The 16,150-nt window shown below is 40.7% G+C and overlaps 1 protein-coding gene across 1 annotated transcript; it reads right to left on the reverse strand.

Moving 5' to 3' along the window:
• Nucleotides 1–3,821: 3,821 nt before the first annotated feature.
• LOC139766725 (uncharacterized) lies at nt 3,822–7,588 on the reverse strand. The gene is made up of 2 exons (XM_071695646.1): nt 7,497–7,588; nt 3,822–6,843 (listed from the first exon to the last, which is right to left on the reverse strand). The coding sequence occupies exons 1-2, from the start codon at nt 7,586–7,588 to the stop codon at nt 3,822–3,824; spliced, it is 3,114 nt and encodes a 1,037-aa protein (XP_071551747.1).
• Nucleotides 7,589–16,150: the final 8,562 nt, after the last annotated feature.

The raw sequence follows: 16,150 nt of genomic DNA on the forward strand, positions 1-16,150 counted from the left end.
CCCTGCCGCAAACCTACATTCACTGAGAACCAATCACTTTCCTCTCTTCCTACACGTACACATGCCTTACATCCTCGATAAAAACTTTTCACTGCTTCTAACAACTTGCCTCCCACACCATATATTCTTAATACCTTCCACAGAGCATCTCTATCAACTCTATCACATGCCTTCTCCAGATCCATAAATGCTACATACAAATCCATTTGCTTTTCTAAGTATTTCTCACATACATTCTTCAAAGCAAACACCTGATCCACACATCCTCTACCACTTCTGAAACCGCACTGTTCTTCCCCAATCTGATGCTCTGTACATGCCTTCACCCTCTCAATCAATACCCTCCCATATAATTTACCAGGAATACTCAACAAACTTATACCTCTGTAATTTGAGCACTCACTCTTATCCCCTTTGCCTTTGTACAATGGCACTATGCACGCATTCCGCCAATCCTCAGGCACCTCACCATGAGTCATACATACATTAAATAACCTTACCAACCAGTCAACAATACAGTCACCCCCTTTTTTAATAAATTCCACTGCAATACCATCCAAACCTGCTGCCTTGCCGGCTTTCATCTTCCGCAAAGCTTTTACTACCTCTTCTCTGTTTACCAAATCATTTTCCCTAACCCTCTCACTTTGCACACCACCTCGACCAAAACACCCTATATCTGCCACTCTGTCATCAGACACATTCAACAAACCTTCAAAATACTCATTCCATCTCCTTCTCACATCACCGCTACTTGTTATCACCTCCCCATTTACGCCCTTCACTGAAGTTCCCATTTGCTCCCTTGTCTTACGCACCCTATTTACCTCCTTCCAGAACATCTTTTTATTCTCCCTAAAATTTACTGATAGTCTCTCACCCCAACTCTCATTTGCCCTTTTTTTCACCTCTTGCACCTTTCTCTTGACCTCCTGTCTCTTTCTTTTATACTTCTCCCACTCAATTGCATTTTTTCCCTGCAAAAATCGTCCAAATGCCTCTCTCTTCTCTTTCACTAATACTCTTACTTCTTCATCCCACCACTCACTACCCTTTCTAAACAGCCCACCTCCCACTCTTCTCATGCCACAAGCATCTTTTGCGCAATCCATCACTGATTCCCTAAATACATCCCATTCCTCCCCCACTCCCCTTACTTCCATTGTTCTCACCTTTTTCCATTCTGTACACAGTCTCTCCTGGTACTTCCCCACACAGGTCTCTTTTATAATATATATATATATATATATATATATATATATATATATATATATATATATATATATATATATATATATATATATATATATACCTTTGTATGTATATATGTATACGTTGAAATGTGTAGGTGTGTATATATGCGTGTGTGGACGGGTATATATATATATATATATATATATATATATATATATATATATATATATATATTTTTTTTTTTTTTTTTTTTTTTTTTTTTTATACTATTCGCTATTTCCCGCGATAGCGAGGTAGCGTTAAGAACAGAGGACTGGGCCTCTCGTTTTTTTTTTTTTTTTTTTTTTTTTTTTTTTTTTTTTTTTCCAAAAGAAGGAACAGAGAAGAGGTCCAGGTGAGGATATATATATATATATATATATATATATATATATATATATATATATATATATATATATATATATATATTTTCTTTCTTTCATACTATTCGCCATTTCCCGCGTTAGCGAGGTGGCGTTAAGAACAGAGGACTGGGCCCTTGAGGGAATATCCTCACCTGGCCCCCTTCTCTGTTTCTTCTTTGGAAAAAAAAAAAAAAACAAGAGGGGAGGATATATATATATATATATACGAATAAAGTGTATATGAACGCGCACCTTCATAGAACATACAAAGCTCCAACAGCCAGGATCGAACCTGGGATCCCTTGTGCAAGAGGCAGGCATGCTAACCGCTAGGCTAAGGGACTGTATAATAGGAAACAACTATTCGAAATACTAAGTACTCGAATACACTTTATTCGTATTCATATAACTCTGCGTTGTACAGTCAGGTTCGGTAAAACGCTTTCAGCTAGCTAAGTGTTCTGTTCGGAAACAACCGATAGACCCCGTTGCTCACCATTGTGAGACGAAGGGTATTCGAGTACTTAGTATTTCGAATAGTTGTTTCCTATTATACAGTCCCTTAGCCTAGCGGTTAGCATGCCTGCCTCTTGCACAAGGGGTCCCAGGTTCGATCCTGGCTGTTGGAGCTTTGTATGATATATATATATATATATATATATCTTTTTTTTTTTTTTTTTCTTTTTTGCTTTGTCGCTGTCTCCCGCGTTTGCGAGGTAGCGCAAGGAAACAGACGAAAGAAATGGCCCAACCCACCCCCATACACATGTATATACATACGTCCACACACGCAAATATACATACCTACACAGCTTTCCATGGTTTATATATATATATATATATATATATATATATATATATATATATATATATATCTTCTTTTCTTTTAAACTATTCGCCATTCCCCGCGTTAGCGAGGTAGCGTTAAGAACAGAGGACTGGGCCTTTTTTGGAATATCCTCATCTGGCCCCCTCTGTTCCTTCTTTTGGAAAATTAAAAAAAAAAACGAGAGGGGAGGATTTCCAGCCCTCCGCTCTCTCCCCTTTTAGTCGCCTTCTACGACACGCAGGGAATACGTGGGAAGTTCTCTTAATCCCCTATCCCCAGGGATAGAATACATAATATATATACATATATATATATATATATATATATATATATATATATATATATATATATATATATATATATATATATATATATATATATATATATATATATATATCATAACGAATCAAGCTCTCACAGTAATGAAGGTGATGGTCGATATAGAGCACTGTTGTCTAGGTTATACGGCGAGGAGAAGACTCGTCATAAATGATTGTGAAAAATTACAGGTGTAGAATGAGCCCAGGTTGATAATGATCAGTATTATTAATCAAATATACAAATAACAGCAAGTGTAATAACTAATTAACCACGAATCAAATGAAAAGCAATTTCCCAGCACACAACATAAAACTATGTTAATACAACCATAAGTGCATTTAACCACAAGGCAGCTTAACTTATATAAAAAAATCGTTACGCTCCCCTACCACACCAGCACACCTCGGGGAAGAGCAACTACACCTCAGGATGCCGTCTGGGTTGAGACTGCCGTGGAAGGCGTCGGCACTGATATATAAGGCGTGAGTATGAAGCCCGGCTTGTCTCAGTCAAAGTGAGACGAAGCAACAAGGACTTGAATGAACGCAGAACGATCTAGCTCCAATGTGGCAGAGAGGCAGTGGTGCGTAGTATGGAGGACAAAATAATATAAGATTTTGAATTTAAACAAGATGTTAGGAGAGTACATAATATATATATATGCAAAGATTCGAACCCCGTACCATTTGCGTGGTAGCTGGGAACGCTAACTACGAGGCTATGATCGCCCCCAACAGGGAAACGACTATTCGATTGCTAGTAATCTAATACCCTTAAACAAGATCTTAAGAGAGTACATGACACCTCCCCCGAAAGAGAACTTTTCTGAAGGGAAAGTTAAACAAATGTATATGCAGAGATGTACTGACTGAGACTTAAACTCATGATAAAGCGTCCGTTATCCTGTTTTCAGATCCTTTGATGTGTTTAATCTGGAGGTTGTACGGTTGCAAGAAGAGCGACCATCTCAGCAGGCGTTGATTGGAGAATTTGTTGCTTGTTAAATTTTGCGGAGTGATATGCTATTGGATGCATTACTCCGTTCGTCTCTCGTAGTAAGACTGCTCCAACGGCTACATCGCTTGCGTCTGTTGAAGAACGAAGGGTTGAGCGAAGTTAGGGGCCATCAGGACGGGTGCATGAGACAAATAGGTTTTCAAGTGGTTGAAGGCTTCCTGGCATTCCTCCGTCCACTTAAATGTCACCTTCCCACTCGTTAGACGTGTGAGAGGGGCAACCACAGAAGAGAAGTTTGGGCAGTAGCGGCGGTAGAAACCCGCCATACCGAGGAAGCGCATCCAACTCTTCTTAGTATCTGGCGTTGGGTAGGAGAGGATAGCGCTTACGTTGGCAGACTTAGGACGAACATTTCCTTTTCCTATCTCATGTCCCAGGTAGGTGACCTGGGCGCTGCAGAAAGTTGATTTGGCCAGCTTGATGGTGAGGTGAGCGTCCTGGAGTTTCCGGAGAACAGCTGACAGTCTGTGCATATGATTATACCAAGTGTCTGAGTAAACAATTATGTCATCGAAGTATACTTCAACTTTGTCCAGATCTTGGAACAGAAAATTCATCGTACGCTGGAATGTCCCTGGGCTGTTACGCTTACCAAACGGCATTACTCTGTACTCATATAACTCAACTGGTGTTATAAATGCCGAGATAGTTTGAGCATTTTCAGTTAATGGAATCTGATAAAACCCTTTATTCAGATCTATCTTTGAAATATACTTGGACTGTCCCACCATATCAGTCAGATCATCGATGCGGGGCAATGGATAGGCGTCTGACTGGGTGACACTGTTGAGTCGACGGTAGTCTGTGCACAGGCGAAGCTGTCCGTCCTCCTTAGGAACGAGCAAGCAGGGAGATGCCCAAGGTGAACAGCTAGGTACAGCCAGTTTGTTGTCTAGTAGGTAGTCCACCTCTTTCTTCATCTGCCCTCTCTTTTGATGTGGTATTCTGTATGGTGGCTGGCTGATAGGGTTTGTTCCAGGAATTAGTACAACATCATGAGACATAATTGTGCAATGGCCTGGCGTGTCTGATATCACACTAGAATGACTTAAGAGCACACTTGAGACTTCTCTGACTTGTTCAGGTTGCAAATGTGCAAGAAATTTAGGCAAGTCTTGTAGTATGTCAGAGTTTGAATGTCCTTTCCAATTGTTAGTTGTGTCAGAAGTATCAAGAGTGTTATCTACCTGTGAGCCCATTACATTGCATGGCAATCCTATCTGGCCACGTGCAGGATCCTGTGATAGGAAAGGTTTTAGAAGGTTAACATGGACAAATTGTGTTGCTTTACGACGACCAGGAGTACTTATTATGTAACTGTAATCATTGACTTTAGTAATTGGGAAGTAAGCTAAAACTTTAACTCCTTCCTGAAAGTTTCTGACTTTAGCTTTAACATCAAATGCTGATTTCATAGTATGTTGTGAAATCTTCAAATTATCCCTAGCAAATTTACGTATCTTATCAAGGTTATCTTTCAGTTGTTGCAAGTAGGTTGTGACAGATTTCAGTGGAACTTTATGACTAATGAGCTCATCTTTAACCACTTTAAGAGGTCCTCTGACTTGTCTACCAAAGACGAGCGCAAAAGGTGAACAACCAAGTAACTCGTGTGGAGATTCTCGAACAGCAAATAAGAGAAAGGGTAACCCTTCATCCCAATCCTGATTCCTCTCATGACAGTACTTGCGTATCATTGATTTGAGGGTTTTATGGTGCCTCTCAAAGGCACCTTGACTCTGCGGGTGATATGCTGTGGACAGGGTCTGTTTGATACCTAGCTCCTGAAGCACATCTTTGAAGAGATCGCTGGTGAAGTTGGTGCCACGGTCACTTCGTACCTCCTGAGGGATACTGAAAGTAGTGAACATGTGGATTGATTCATTAGCTACATTTTTGGCAGAGATAGTCTTTAGAGGAAAAGCCTCTGGGTATCTAGATGTAGGGCCAAGTACTGTAAGTATATACTGATTTCCCTTCTTAGACTTTGGCAAGGGACCAACTATGTCAATAATAATCTTTTGAAAGGGTTCCGAAGGAACTGGAATGGGTTGCAATGGATATGGTGGAATTGATTGATTAGGTTTCCCTACAATCTGACAAGTTAAGCAAGAATTGATAAATGAAACTATATCCTTTTTCATACCAGGCCAATAGAAATCACTAAGTAGTTTGAGGTAGGTTTTCTTAATTCCTAGGTGACCACTAAAACCTTCATGTGCGATTTCCATAAGAGGCTGCCTTATACACTGTGGAACTACCACTTGATGCGTCTTGGCCCATGTATCTTCATCAGAGAGTTTAGAGGGTCTATAGAACCTCATAAGGATGTTGTCTTGGTAGTAGAAGGCAGGTGTGTCGAGGATATCTTCTTTCGGCAGGACCTCCTGGTGTAACTTCGTCAAGGTTGGGTCCTGTCGCTGGGCCTCCTCTAGTTTGTGCTCGGATATCAGCTTGTTTAAAGGAGATACATCCAGACCACAAGTAGTAAAACCTTCATTGCAGGGCTTAGGAAAGAGAGGTGGTGTAGGATCCTCCTCGTCCACGGTCCGTCGATGTTGAGAGCGTGTGACGGCACAGATGGGGAACAGGGTTGGCTGCTCCTTCTGAATGTCTTCAGTAGGGCTATAGGGCAGTGGAGTGTCTCGAATAGTTAGTGCAGGGACGACCAGACTACCAGCTAGGTCGTTACAAAGAAGGAAGGTGGCGTCAGGTATAGGTAGAGGAGTATCAACTACTCCTACAGTTACTATACCTTTCACCGCCTCACAGTCAAGCTCTATTTTGGCAAGGTGTACTGGAGTGCTGGCGTTGACCAATTTGAGATTGACCTTCTCACCCGTTAGGTTAGAGTCAATATCAGGGAGAGATGCCTTGTGGATCAGAGACTGGGCCGATGCAGTGTCTCTGCTGATCTGTACAGGGTGTTGTTGCTTGCCAGGGCCTAGAGACACAGTGCCAGGGGAGCGGAATGGTTGAAAGAGGTCGATTGATGTCGGAGAATCCTGTAGGTTGGTGGTTGCCACAGGTTTTGTGAAGGTTGTCGCAGTGGCGGTTGTGCCCTTAGATACCTTACACCTAGGAACAGGACAATCCTTTATAAGGTGTCCTTCTTTCTTACAAAACCTACAGACCTGAGCATATTTCTCACCTAGTTGACCCTGTCCAGAAACATGTTTAGCGTGTGTGGAACCTGCATGTGACCTTACAGTAGAAGGTGTAGTTTCCCTTCTCCCTGTTGTGGACGATGGATAAGGGAATAGACGTCAGCGAGCTTAGCTGCCTTTAAGTAATCTGTTTCCTCCCTGTTGGTTATATGCACCATTATGTAGTATGGAACCTTTCTCTTAAACTCTTCAAACAGAAGCAAGTTGACCAGGCCTTCAAATGTATCTACACTAGCCGATTTAATCCAATTATTAAACGATCTAAGTTTCTCAGCAGCAAATTCTGAATAGGTTTGAGTTTGAGTTTTAGTTAGGTTCCTAAAAGCCTGTCTGTAACCTTCAGTTGTAATAGAATACGTAGCCAAAATTGCCTCTTTTATCTCCTCATAGTTAGTAATATCATGAATCCCATCACACACATCAACTGCCTTACCCACAATCTTGGGCTTTAGGAGCCAGACTCAGTGCTCCTTGGGCCATTTGAAGTGTTCTGCTGTTGTTTCAAATTGTCTAAAGAAGGCTTCTGGATTCTCCTCTGTGAAAATAGGAAGAAGCTTGACATGCTTGGCAATATCAAACTTGACAGGAGCTTCTGTATCTGGGATGCTTTGTTTCAGCTGTAAGACCTTTAGCTCGTGTTCGTGCTTCAGTCTCATGGTTTCACGTTCAGCGAGTTCAGTCTGTAGTTTAACTTACAAAGCTTGGAGTTTAACAGTCTCAATATCAAGAGTAGTCTGTAGGTCAGGAGTTGATGTGCAATGATGGGTAGTAAAATTTAATGATACTCTCTCACCCCAACTCTCATTTGCCCTCTTTTTCACCTCTTGCACCTTTCCCTTGACCTTCTGCCTATTTCTTTTATACATCTCCCACTCATTTGCACTTTTTCCCTGCAAAAATCGTCCAAATGCCTCTTTCTTCTCTTTCACTAATAATCTTACTTCTTCATCACACCACTCACTACCCTTTCTAATCAACCCACCTCTCATGTTTCTCATGCCACAAGCATTTTCTGCGCAAGCTATCACTGCTTCCATAAATACATCCCATTCCTCCCCCACTACCCTTACCTCCTTTGTTCTCACCTTTTTCCATTCTGTATTCAGTCTCTCCTGGTATTTCCTCACACAAGTCTCCTTCCCAAGCTCACTTACTCTCACAACTCTCTTCACCTCAACATTCTCTCTTCTTTTCTGAAAACCCCTACAAATCTTCACCTTCACCTCCACAAGATAATGATCAGACATCCCTCCAGTTGCACCTCTCAGCACATTAACATACAAAAGTCTCTCTTTCGCGCGCCTATCAATTAACACGTAATCCAATAACGCTCTCTGGCCATCTCTCCTACTTACATACGTATACTTGTGTATATCTTGCTTTTTAAACCAGGTATTCCCAATCACCAGTCCTTTTTCAGCACATAAATCTAAAAGCTCTTCACCATTTCCATTTACAATACTAAACACCCCATGTATACCAATTATTCCCTCAACTGCCACATTACTCACATTTTCATTCAAATCACCCATAACTATAACCCGGTCTTGTGCATCAAAACCACTAACACACACATTCAGCTGCTCCCAAAACACTTGCCTCTCATGATCTTTCTTGTCATGCTCAGGTGCATATCCACCAATAATCACCCATCTCTCTCCATCAACTTTCAGTTTTACCCATATCAATCTAGAATTTACTTTCTTACACTCTATCACATACTCCAACAACTCCTGTCTCACGAGTAGTGCTACTCCTTCCCTTGCTCTTGTCGTCTCACTAACCCCTGACTTTACTCCCAAGACAATCCCAAATCACTCTTCCCCTTTACCCTTGAGCTTCGTTTCACTCAGAGCCAAAACATCCAGGTTCCTTTCCGCAAACATACTACCTATCTCTCCTTTTTTCTCATCTTGGTTACATCCACAAACACTTAGACACCCCAATCTGAGCCTTTGAGGAGGATGAGTACTCCCCGCATGACTCCTTCTTCTGTTTTTCCTTTTAGAAAGTTAAAATACAAGGAGGGTAGGGTTTCTAGCCCCCCGCTCCCGTCCCCTTTTGTCGCCTTCTACGACACGTGAGGAATGCGTGGGAAGTATTCTTTTTCCCTTATCCCCAGGGATGAATATGATATACATGGCAATATAGTCATATAATGTGATCATATATATAGATCATATGATATATATGGCAATATAGTCAAAACAACAATAAACACCATGAAATTTTATTCACTATTGCAATATAGCCACTGTGACAAAATAATCGCTTTTGGATTTTAAAAAACATATCCCGTTCAGGACAAAATAGTCTCAATGACAAAAGAGCGACCAAGACAGGATTCATCACTACAATATAGTCACTCCGACATTATAGCCAAAATAACTATATACGAACCATATAAATGTATCTCCCATAACAATATAGCTCCCATGAATATGTACTCACCAAGACAAAATTATTACAATGAAATACAATCGCTATTACAATATAGTTACCATAACCATATACCCACCATGATAATATGGTCACCAAGTTGAGATAAACACCATTACATTATGAAGACCTTGACAATATAATTGACAAGACACGATATCTATACAGTTATACTCACACTACCAAATAACCCACCATAAATATATTGCTATCATGATCTTATAATAACAATAAAGATGTCGCTAACAACAAAAAATATCCCCTACGACAAAATTCACTATAGCAATATTGCCACCATGTTGATATAGCAAACACGATACTTTAGATATGATGGCATTATATTTAAGATAAGAAGATAGCTACCATGCCAATATAGTCACAAAAAACTGTAGCTACCAAGAAAATATAGTCACTTTGACAATATAGCTATTTTGATTATATATTCTCACGACAAAATATCTACAATAGCAGTTTAGCAACAAAGACAATATATCACCATGCAAGTATCCCAACATGTTCGTGTAGCTATCATGGCAATATACCACCAGAATGAGAAATTACCACAACAACGATATAGCTACCATGTCAATATACCGACCTTGACAATATAGCCAACATGAAAAAACAGTCACCTTCTTTTAATATAACAAAATGACAAATAGCCACCATGACAATATAGTCACATAACAATATAGCCACCAGGTCAATATAGTTGCCATAATGATATAATCTTAACGGTAATATAGCCACCAGGATCATACAATCAAGATGACAATACAACCACCAGGACAAAATAGACCATACGACCATACATAGTCTATGAAAATATTGTAATCAATTCAACAAATTAAATAACAATATAAACATCACAGCAACAGAGTCACCATGAAAATATAGTGACAAATGCAACATAATCGTCATGACAAAATGATACCCACCATAAAAATGTAGTCACCTTCCCACTATGGGTTCCATTGTAATATAGCCACCATGATAATACATTCACCATGACAGTACTGAATCCATAACAATATATTCATCATGAAAATATAATAATCTTGGTAATATAACTACTATAAAATTATACTCATAATGACAATATAGCCAAAATGACGATATTGTTACCTTGATAATATAGTTACGGGATAATGTATTGCTTATGACAAAATATGCATGATTGAATAAATGACAATATATCAACTATAAAAAAGATTACTGTGCCAATATAGCCTGGTGATATTATATACATCATAGTAATGCAATGATATGATAGCCATCATGACGATGTTTTCATAATGACAATACTGCCACTATGAAAATATATTCAACATGACACTATAGCTACAATGACAATAAAGCAATCTTCACAAAAGAGTAAAAGAATGATCCCACCATGAAAATATAGCCATCCTGCCACTATGGCTTCCATTGTAATGTAGCCACCCTGCCACTATGGCTTCCATTGTAATGTAGCCACCCTGCCACTATGGCTTCCATTGTAATGTAGCCACCCTGCCACTATGGCTTCCATTGTAATGCAACCACCCTGCCACTATGGCTTCCATTGTAATGTAGCCACCCTGCCACTATGGCTTCCATTGTAATGTAGCCACCCTGCCACTATGGCTTCCATTGTAATGTAGCCACCCTGCCACTATGGCTTCCATTGTAATGTAGCCACCCTGCCACTATGGCTTCCATTGTAATGTAACCACCCTGCCACTATGGCTTCCATTGTAATGCAACCACCCTGCCACTATGGCTTCCATTGTAATGTAGCCACCCTGCCACTATGGCTTCCATTGTAATGTAGCCACCCTGCCACTATGGCTTCCATTGTAATGTAGCCACCCTGCTACTATGGCTTCCATTGTAATGCAACCACCCTGCCACTATGGCTTCCATTGTAATGCAACCACCCTGCCACTATGGCTTCCATTGTAATGTAGCCACCCTGCCACTATGGCTTCCATTGTAATGTAGCCACCCTGCCACTATGGCTTCCATTGTAATGCAACCACCCTGCCACTATGGCTTCCATTGTAATGTAGCCACCCTGCCACTATGGCTTCCATTGTAATGTAGCCACCCTGCCACTATGGCTTCCATTGTAATGTAGCCACCCTGCCACTATGGCTTCCATTGTAATGTAGCCACCCTGCCACTATGGCTTCCATTGTAATGTAGCCACCCTGCTACTATGGCTTCCATTGCAATGTACCCACCATAATGATACATTCACCATGACAGTACTGAAACCATAACATTATTGCATAACATGACAATGTAGTCACCTGATAATTTATTCAAAATGAAAATTTCGTTTCTATAATGATATATCCTTGAGGGCAAAATCAACACCATTAAAAAGGCTACCATGAAAATACAGTCACCATGACATTATAACCATCACGATAAAATACAGTCACCATGACATTATAACCATCATGATAAAATACAGTCACCATGACATTATAACCATCGTGATAAAATACAGTCACCATGACATTATAACCATCATGATAAAATACAGTCACCATGACATTATAACCATCACGATAGAATACAGTCACCATGACAAAATAGTCACCATGATAAAATAGTCACCATGACAATATGTTGTCAGCTTAATTAGTATAGTTATCATGATAATGCATCGCTTAAATAAAATATGCAAAATAAAATATACAAAAATAAGAATATAGCAACTATAGAAAGATCACCTTGCCAATATAGCCAAGGTGACGATATATATATATATATATATATATATATATATATATATATATATATATACCGGGGAAGTGAGTCAGTTGTTGTTCGCTGATGATACAGCGCTGGTGGCTGATTCATGTGAGAAACTGCAGAAGCTGGTGACTGAGTTTGGTAAAGTGTGTGAAAGAAGAAAGTTAAGAGTAAATATGAATAAGAGCAAGGTTATTAGGTACAGTAGGGTTGAGGGTCAAGACAATTGGGAGGTGAGTTTGAATGGAGAAAAACTGGAGGAAGTGAAGTGTTTTAGATATCTGGGAGTGGATCTGGCAGCGGATGGAACCATGGAAGCGGAAGTGGATCATCGGGTGGGGGAGGGGGCGAAAATTCTGGGGGCCTTGAAGAATGTGTGGAAGTCGAGAACATTATCTCGGAAAGCAAAAATGGGTATGTTTGAAGGAATAGTGGTTCCAACAATGTTGTATGGTTGCGAGGCGTGGGCTATGGATAGAGTTGTGGGAGGATGGATGTGCTGGAAATGAGATGTTTGAGGACAATGTGTGGTGTGAGGTGGTTTGATCGAGTGAGTAACGTAAGGGTAAGAGAGATGTGTGGAAATAAAAAGAGCGTGGTTGAGAGAGCAGAAGAGGGTGTTTTGAAGTGGCTTGGGCACATGGAGAGAATGAGTGAGGAAAGATTGACCAAGAGGATATATGTGTCGGAGGTGGAGGGAACGAGGAGAAGAGGGAGACCAAATTGGAGGTGGAAAGATGGAGTGAAAAAGATTTTGTGTGATCGGGGCCTGAACATGCAGGAGGGTGAAAGGAGGGCAAGGAATAGAGTGAATTGGAGCGATGTGGTATACCGGGGTTGACGTGCTGTCAGTGGATTGAATCAAGGCATGTGAAGCGTCTGGGGTAAACCATGGAAAGCTGTGTAGGTATGTATATTTGCGTGTGTGGACGTATGTATATACATGTGTATGGGGGGGGGGGGGTTGGGCCATTTCTTTCGTCTGTTTCCTTGCGCTACCTCGCAAACGCGGGAGACAGCGACAAAGTATAATAAAAAAAAAAAATAAAATATATATATATATATATATATATATATATATATATATATATATATATATATATATATATATATTTATATATATATATATATATATTTTTCTTTTTCTTTTCTTTCAAACTATTCGCCATTTCCCGCATTAGCGAGGTAGCGTTAAGAACAGAGGACTGGGCCTTTGAGGGAATACCCTCACCTGGCCCAACCCTCTGCTCCTTCTTTTGGAAAATTAAAAAAAAACGAGAGGGGAGGATTTCCAGCCCCCCGCTCCCTCCCCTTTTAGTCGTCTTCTACGACACGCAGGGAATACGTGGGAAGTATTCTTTCTCCCCTATCCCCAGGGAAAGATATATATATATATATATATATATATATATATATATATATATATATATATATATATATATATATATATATATATATATATATATATATATATGTATTTATTAAAAAAGGGGGTGACTGTATTGTTGACTGGTTGGTAAGGTTATTTAATGTATGTATGACTCATGGTGAGGTGCCTGAGGATTGGCGGAATGCGTGCATAGTGCCATTGTACAAAGGCAAAGGGGATAAGAGTGAGTGCTCAAATTACAGAGGTATAAGTTTGTTGAGTATTCCTGGTAAATTATATGGGAGGGTATTGATTGAGAGGGTGAAGGCATGTACAGAGCATCAGATTGGGGAAGAGCAGTGTGGTTTCAGAAGTGGTAGAGGATGTGTGGATCAGGTGTTTGCTTTGAAGAATGTATGTGAGAAATACTTAGAAAAGCAAATGGATTTGTATGTAGCATTTATGGATCTGGAGAAGGCATATGATAGAGTTGATAGAGATGCTCTGTGGAAGGTATTAAGAATATATGGTGTGGGAGGCAAGTTGTTAGAAGCAGTGAAAAGTTTTTATCGAGGATGTAAGGCATGTGTACGTGTAGGAAGAGAGGAAAGTGATTGGTTCTCAGTGAATGTAGGTTTGCGGCAGGGGTGTGTGATGTCTCCATGGTTGTTTAATTTGTTTATGGATGGGGTTGTTAGGGAGGTAAATGCAAGAGTTTTGGAAAGAGGGGCAAGTATGAAGTCTGTTGGGGATGAGAGAGCTTGGGAAGTGAGTCAGTTGTTGTTCGCTGATGATACAGCGCTGGTGGCTGATTCATGTGAGAAACTGCAGAAGCTGGTGACTGAGTTTGGTAAAGTGTGTGGAAGAAGAAAGTTAAGAGTAAATGTGAATAAGAGCAAGGTTATTAGGTACAGTAGGGTTGAGGGTCAAGTCAATTGGGAGGTGAGTTTGTATGGAGAAAAACTGGAGGAAGTGAAGTGTTTTAGATATCTGGGAGTGGATCTGGCAGCGGATGGAACCATGGAAGCGGAAGTGGATCATAGGGTGGGGGAGGGGGCGAAAATCCTGGGGGCCTTGAAGAACGTGTGGAAGTCGAGAATATTATCTCGGAAAGCAAAAATGGGTATGTTTGAAGGAATAGTGGTTCCAACAATGTTGTATGGTTGCGAGGCGTGGGCTATGGATAGAGTTGTGCGCAGGAGGATGGATGTGCTGGAAATGAGATGTTTGAGGACAATGTGTGGTGTGAGGTGGTTTGATCGAGTGAGTAACGTAAGGGTAAGAGAGATGTGTGGAAATAAAAAGAGCTTGGTTGAGAGAGCAGAAGAGGGTGTTTTGAAGTGGTTTGGGCACATGGAGAGGATGAGTGAGGAAAGATTGACCAAGAGGATATATGTGTCGGAGGTGGAGGGAACAAGGAGAAGAGGGAGACCAAATTGGAGGTGGAAAGATGGAGTGAAAAAGATTTTGTGTGATCGGGGCCTGAACATGCAGGAGGGTGAAAGGAGGGCAAGGAATAGAGTGAATTGGAGCGATGTGGTATACCGGGGTTGACGTGCTGGCAGTGGATTGAATCAAGGCATGTGAAGCGTCTGGGGTAAACCATGGAAAGCTGTGTAGGTATGTATATTTGCGTGTGTGGACGTATGTATATACATGTGTATGGGGGGGGGGGTTGGGCCATTTCTTTCGTCTGTTTCCTTGCGCTTCCTCGCAAACGCGGGAGTCAGCGACAAAGTATAATAAATATAAATAAATATATATATATACATATATATATATATATATATATATATATATATATATATATATATATATATATATATATATATATATATATATATGTGTGTGTGTGTGTGTGTGTTGTTCGCTGATGATACAGCGCTGGTGGCTGATTCATGTGAGAGGCTGCAGAAGCTGGTGACTGAGTTTGGTAAAGTGTGTGAAAGAAGAAAGTTGGGAGTGGATGTGAATAAGAGCAAGGTTGTTGGGTACAGTGGGGTTGAGGGTCAAGTCAATTGGGAGGTGAGTTTAATGGAGAAAAGCTGGAGGAGGTGGAGTGTATTAGATATCTGGAAGTGGATCTGGCAGCGGATGGAATCATGGAAGCGGAGGTGGATCATGGGGTGGGGGAGGGGGCGAAAATTCTGGGAGCCTTGAAGAATGTGTGGAAGTCGAGAACATTATCTCGGAAAGCAGAAGTGGGTGTGTTTGAAGGAGTGGTGGTTCCAACAATGTTGTGTGGTTGCGGGGCGTGGGCTATGGATAGAGTTGTGCGCAGGAGGATGGATGTGCTGGAAATGAGATGTTTGAGGACAATGTGTGGTGTGAGGTGGTTTGATCGAGTGAGTAACGTAAGGGTAAGAGAGATGTGTGGAAATAAAAAGAGCGTGGTTGAGAGAGCAGAAGAGGGTGTTTTGAAGTGGTTTGGGCACATGGAGAGAATGAGTGAGGAAAGATTGACCAAGAGGATATATGTGTCGGAGGTGGAGGGAACGAGGAGAAGAGGGAGACCAAATTGGAGGTGGAAAGATGGAGTGAAAAAGATTTTGTGTGATCGGGCCCTGAACATGCAGGAGGGTGAAAGGACAACAACCATTTCTCAGGTTTTTCTATCCTACTTGTCGTCACTGATGACTTTCTTGGATGTACATCTTTCTATATT

The sequence above is a fragment of the Panulirus ornatus genome, chromosome 58, assembly GCF_036320965.1.
Source record: "Panulirus ornatus isolate Po-2019 chromosome 58, ASM3632096v1, whole genome shotgun sequence".
Classification (NCBI taxonomy): domain Eukaryota; kingdom Metazoa; phylum Arthropoda; class Malacostraca; order Decapoda; family Palinuridae; genus Panulirus; species Panulirus ornatus.

Coding starts and splice junctions, on each gene's coding strand:
- LOC139766725 (XM_071695646.1), bottom strand. CDS start 7,588: ATGAGACTGAAGCACGAACACGAGCTAAAGGTCTTACAGCTGAAACAA. Junction 6,844..7,496: donor GTCAAGTTTGATATTGCCAA/GCATGTCAAGCT, acceptor TCCTGTTCCTAG/GTGTAAGGTATCTAAGGGCA.